The sequence below is a fragment of the Pantherophis guttatus genome, chromosome 4, assembly GCF_059756535.1.
Source record: "Pantherophis guttatus breed Tessera chromosome 4, ASM5975653v1, whole genome shotgun sequence".
NCBI classification, from domain to species: Eukaryota; Metazoa; Chordata; class Lepidosauria; order Squamata; family Colubridae; genus Pantherophis; species Pantherophis guttatus.
In genome coordinates this window covers 142623279-142629278 of record NC_142066.1, presented here as the reverse complement: position 1 = coordinate 142629278, position 6000 = coordinate 142623279, and the positions used below count along the sequence as shown (strand labels likewise).

At 36.0% G+C, this 6000-nt stretch overlaps 1 protein-coding gene across 12 annotated transcripts in view; it reads right to left on the bottom strand.

The window, feature by feature from the left end:
• Window positions 1–1002: 1002 nt before the first annotated feature.
• Window positions 1003–6000, bottom strand: part of CREM (cAMP responsive element modulator) — a 42550-nt gene continuing 37552 nt past the window's right edge. For 7 of the 12 annotated variants that reach the window (XM_087893025.1, XM_034402002.3, XM_034402001.3 and 4 more), the window contains 2 exons: window positions 4472–4628; window positions 1003–1693 (listed from right to left, as the gene is read on the bottom strand). In XM_087893025.1, coding sequence (XP_087749151.1) covers window positions 1549–1693; window positions 4472–4628 — 302 coding nt within the window. In that variant the 3' untranslated portion in view covers window positions 1003–1548. Of the gene's footprint in view, window positions 2125–4471; window positions 4629–6000 lie in introns of all 12 variants that reach the window. The other 5 variants (XM_087893027.1, XM_087893026.1, XM_087893024.1 and 2 more) reach the window with 1 other exon arrangement.

Below are 6000 nucleotides of genomic sequence, written 5' to 3'. Positions count from 1 at the left end.
AAGAATTGCTTAGTGTCAACACAGACTCCATACTATTACTCCACAACAAGAAAACCTTTTGGTCAAATATGTATGGCAATAAATGACAGCATGAAGCTATGTTTACCTTCTAAAACAAAAAATAAGCATCAGAAGTCCAGAAGTTCATTGAGACTTTGTCATAAAGACAGAATACACAGCCATTTCTTTTCCCAGCCACAGCTTCCCAAGATGTCCTTCACACCTGCTCAGAGTGCAAGGTTTCTTAAAAAAAATAAGCAGCTTTTTGGGGCGTATGAAAAAAATAAAAATTAGATACTGTAGCCATACTACAGGCTAAGACAGATGTTAAGTCAAATTATAATAAACTGTTGGAACATCTTGAGCTCCACTGCCAAAATAATGGGGGTGGGGGTGTACATGTGTAATCTCACAAGATCAACATATATCATAGAATTGGGTGACCAGCTCATGAATTTATGCAATACCACATGAAGATATCAATATTTTGCACATTCTCACTTTATCTGAGAACACAAAATTCTTTGAGATTGGAGTATTATCAGATTTCAGCTCAACAAGAAGTGCTTATAGAACTTGTGTGAAAAATCTGAAATGTTTTTTTTTAATTAGTGTTAGCTATAATTCTGGAGAATCTCAAAGGTGCTTTTTTTTTTCAAAAGGCAACTGGACTTTCTTAGTTTTTGCTTGAAGACATTTCACTTCTCATCCCAAAAACTTTTTCAGTTCTGACTTAAAAAACTTTAACAGAAACCTCTTGGATGAGAAGCAAAACATATTCAAACAAAAACCAAGGAAGTCCAGTTATCTTTTGGAAAAAAAAACATCTTTGGAACAACCATGACCTGAATGACTGAGAATCTCCATAGACAATTTTGGAGAATGCTTGTGAAATATAAAAGACAGTAAATTGTCTAATAAAATATTTCACAGCCTATGCCATGAGTTTTATTCTTTAAAAATATGGAATAGATAATTAAATAAATACCAAACACTACAAAGTTTACGCAACATGGTTCTATTTAAAGTAGTTTCAACCATGGCACTCAGTGACAGCAATACAATATTTTCTTCACAAAGCAATGAATACAAAAATATGCCATAAATTCATTTGTAAACTAGTATTCTAATACACATACGTCATAGCAACGCACATGTTTATATAACATCTTCCTGAGATACTTTGGGTGGTTTTCATTTTATTGTGTTAGATTATCTTTGATCAATTTAAAATACTGGTGCAAGTGGGACACTAATATAAAGAAAATAATGCAAATAATAGGTAGAGGAGCAGCTCTTACACATGCTTCCTGTAAAAACATGGGGGACATACACTGTGTTTTTAAAATATTTGAATCTTTCTGGGTGAGAAAAGGTGAGGTGAAGTTTCATTTAATAATCTAGAAAAAGCAGCAGAGTGTTTCAGGAATGTTAGAGGTGGAGTAGAATACAAATGATAGAAAGGAAAAGTCATAATTCTTTTGACTAGACATTTTCTGCAGAAGCATTTGTACATGCTGTACTCAGTTCACAGTTTCAGTATCGACACTAATCTGTCTTGGAAGAGCAAATGTCTTTTAAAGTTTCTAGCTCTTCTATAAGTTTCTTGTTTTGAACTTCTAACATTGCAACACGACTCTCCAGACATTTCACATATTCTTTCTTCCTTCGTCGACATTCTTTTGCAGCTTCCCTGAAAAAAAGGTAAAAAGGGCAAACAGAAAAGCTTTTGTGACATGCTACTGACATAAGGTAGGATGGGGATGGTGGAGTGACCAAGGTCAATACAATATGGAGACAGTGATGCTTTCCAAAGATTAGAAATCACACATCTTTTTAGAAAAAAGACCTAAGAAAAGCCAAGATCACAAAGACCACACAATGCCCCTTTCTTAAGGGTCACTTGGCAATCTGTAGAATTGCTTCATCTCATGCCTTGATTACTGTTCATAGTAAAAAGTTCCACGGCCAAATGCCAGTTACTCTGCTTTATGGCAATAAAGGTCTTTGAGAGCCTTGAGTTCCTCAATCAGAGTCTTGTTTTGATTCTCAAGAACAGCTACGCGATTTTCAAGGCATTTGACATATTCTTTCTTCTTCCTGCGGCATTCTCGAGCAGCTTCCCTGGAACCAACACAAGGCAAATGACTACTCAATCAGCTACAAGGCAAAGAAAACCTGGATAGCTAGGATAACCTCTGACACCAGAAAAGCTGAAGTGACTCAGTAAATGCCAAATCAAGTACACCGTACACCAGTCACAGCATAAAATCAGACCACAGTGCTCTGAACACAATGCAGGACAGACAGACAGAAGACACCAGACAGAAGACACCGCATAGCACAGAAGTGAGAGGAAGCTGTTGTAAAATCAGTTATGAGATAGTGCTTTACAAAAGCAACTGAAGCTATCACAGAACATGCATCAAAGTAACAGCTCAATATCTAAAGCCCCCACATCATCTGTTCGCATAATAGCCCATATTAAACCCACGTGCTTAAACAAGTAGTTCAGTTATCTCACAGTATACCTGCAAAATGTTAGGAAATTAACTGTTGGCCAAGAAAACATGGTACCTTCTTTCTTCAGTTAGAAAATTTCAGCTTCTCTTTTCAGGTAGTTTGAAATATTTTGTTAATTGTCCCAATTTTTTATCAAAACCAATAATAATATTATTTGAAGTGAATACAATATGAATTAATATTTACAGTTTAAGCCTTAAACTTTTAATATAATCATTAAGGATGAATTGGAAGTTAAACTACTATTTAAACTTTTATGCTTCCTGCTGCTGGTTCATTAATCTCATTTCAGATCTTTTAGTTCTCTAAAACCACTAGTCTTTGAGTGGGAGATGAAGAAGCAAATAATCATCAATGGTTACCTCTTTAAATTATATAATATTTTACATATATGTTACTGTTTTTAAGGCCTTTGTAAAGGCCACCAAATGGAACTTTTTGTTAAAGCATTGAACAAAAATATTTAAAATCAATATAAATTCCCTAACTAATTTGGAATACTGTGATGACATTAACACATCTGAACTTATTTCTCTCAAAGCTACAAATTTTATTTTGGAGTCCTCCCTACTTTAATTTTTACAAGGACAAAGCTTGTCAAAGCCTTTTCCTTGTACATTGTTATAGGTAAGATTATTTTTCACAGTGCTTTTCCTGGAATACTAATCTAAAAAGATCCCTAAGATCTTTGACAGGATTTTTAAGAAAATACAGTCTAAGAGGAAAGCTCAAAAAAATTATGTGAATGAAAAAAGTATCTGCAAGTGCTAAGCAAGAATGTTGGCTAGTTGGTAATATGCACTTAATGTTAGAAAAATCAAAATAAGATGACACATATTATTTAATTGTCACTAACAATAGACACTAGACAACCTGAAGAGAGAAGAACAAGAGATGGAAACTAAGATATTTCTGGATTAGCAATTTGAAATTAAAAGGCATGAGAAAAAGCAATACCATGAAGCACTATTAAGCAATAGTGGGGTTAGTTAAAAGAAGTTCAGCTTCTTCCAATAAAGCGCATGCCAACAATATCCACAAATACTGGCAGTGGACAATGAGTACAACATTAATACTAACACAGATACAGGAAGTAAATAGACAAAAGGATAATTTAGCCTGGACAATGTACAAAATTTAGTAAATAAAGTGAGAGAAAGGCAACCTAAAGGTTGCACCCAAACTCTTAAAAATCAGTTTACTACAAAATACAAGAGGGCATTCCACAGTGAATTTATTTTCTGCAATAAAATATAGACCTGCAAAAAAGCTTTGCCCTTCTATTCTGTTAAGTTTACAAAATCACAAGCTTTGGTAAAACTGAATCAAAACAGAATTTGCCATTTAAGCAAATGATATGTACACATAAAAATTAAATGTATAAAACATTTAAATATAGGCATCCTCCATTTAACATCTATTCATTCAGCGACTATCTGAAGTTACAGTAGCACTGAACAAAGAATACTTACAGTGAATCTTCATAGTTGTAGCCACTGCAGACTCCTATAGTCATGATTGCCATTTGTGACATTCAATGCCAATCCTGCCAGCTTGGAAAAGCTTGCAGGTGGTCACAAATAGTGATCATGTGGCCATGGGACACTGCAGCTGTGCAAGATTTGCCTAACAACAGTAATCAGGACTTTTGGAACTTCCACTAAAAGTCAGCATTACCATCCTTTAACAACGGAGTTCCCAGTCCCAATTACGGTCAGTAAATGATAATTATCTGCATTAGGACATGCAACTGTATGTATGATATTATAATCTGTTTCTGTGTGTGAGAAAATCTTTTATTCTTATTAATGCAATGGGCTTTCTGAGTGGAAAATGTGTATAGTATGGTATAGTAGTTAAAGTACTACATTAGTCTTTTTAGCATTACTATTTCCTTACCACTGATTCTGGGAAATAAATAAATATTAATTTAAATTCTAATTGGTACCTATTTTTCATAAGCCTTAGTTCTCTTTTACGTGTTGCTTCTTCTGCTAGCTGCTGTGGGTTATGCAGTGTTCCTGGGGAAGCTGCCATGACGACTCCTTGAGGTAAGGCTGTGGTTGGAGTACGGATTTGGTATGTTGGCATGTCACCTGTAGCAGCTGCAATTTCAAAAAAGAAGACATTATATAATACAAAGGAAAATGGCATAGTTTATTATCAAAACAAACAAACAAATAAATGTTCTAGCATGGTATCTGCCATCAAGATTTGTACAGTTTTTATTTGGATGTTTGGATGTTTTAATAATACAGCCCTCAGAAAATCACAATGGAAACAATACATTTATCAAAGGGAAGGTGCGAATGAATTCTATTAAGAAATAGCAAGCCATAGCAGAAATATTGTCTTTTTATTCCTCATCATTTTTTGCTTTGTTTCAAAGAAATAATTTAATCTTAAAGGAATAGAGGAAGAAAAGAAATCCATACAAAGCATCATGCCATGGAAATGCAAAATAATAATAATAATAATAATAATAATAATAATAATAATAATAATAATAATAATAATAATTTTATTTATATACCACGCCTCGAGGTCGACCTCTGCCCCCCTGCTAACATAAACTGTGAGCAGTCGGAGAGGTAGGAGAACCACCGTAACACGGTGCCTCCAATTCCTAACCCCCTCAACCGCTGCAGCATGATACCATGGTCGATGGTATCAAAAGCCGCTGAGAGATCTAATAGGACCAGGACCGAGGAACAACCCCTGTCCCGAGCCCTCCAGAGATCATCAAGCAACGCGACCAATGCCATTTCCGTGTTGTACCCCTGCCTGAAGCCCAACTGGTAAGGGTCCAGATAGACAGCTTCCTCCAGGTTCTGGGGTAGCTGTCGTGCCACCATACTCTTGACAACCTTCGCCACAAAACGAAGGTTGGAGACTGGACGGTAATTTGCTAATACAGCCGGGTCCAGGGATAGCTTCTTGAGGGGGGCCTCACCACCGCCTCTTTCAAGGTGGTGCGAAAGGCACCCTCACTCAAAGAAGCATTTATAATCCCCTGGAGCCAGCCTCGTGTAACCTCCCGGGAGGCCAGTACCAACCAGGAGGGACACAGGTCCAATAAACATGTGGCAGCACCAAGCCTACCCAGAATCCTGTCCATGAATGAGAAAGCATCACAGTCATTCATTGTACCTAACCATTACAATACATGATTTTAAAGAAAGTAATAGAGTTCAACTCTACTTAGAGGTGAACTCTATTTCTTTCTTTAAAATCATGTATTGTAATAGTCAGGTATCACAGTAGGCTACGCATGTAGGTGCCCAGTTAAAACTGCAGAATAAAGTTGAGCATGGGCTATCCACCTCCCTTCTGATTTGCAGAATCTAGAACATCTCCAACAATAATGAGAGTTCATTGCCACAGTGTGAGATAATTTCTTGGTTGAACAGGTCTTAGTGTTAAGATGTGTCTCCACAAATGATTCGATCAAAACTCTTTCTCATTTAGTTTTTTTCC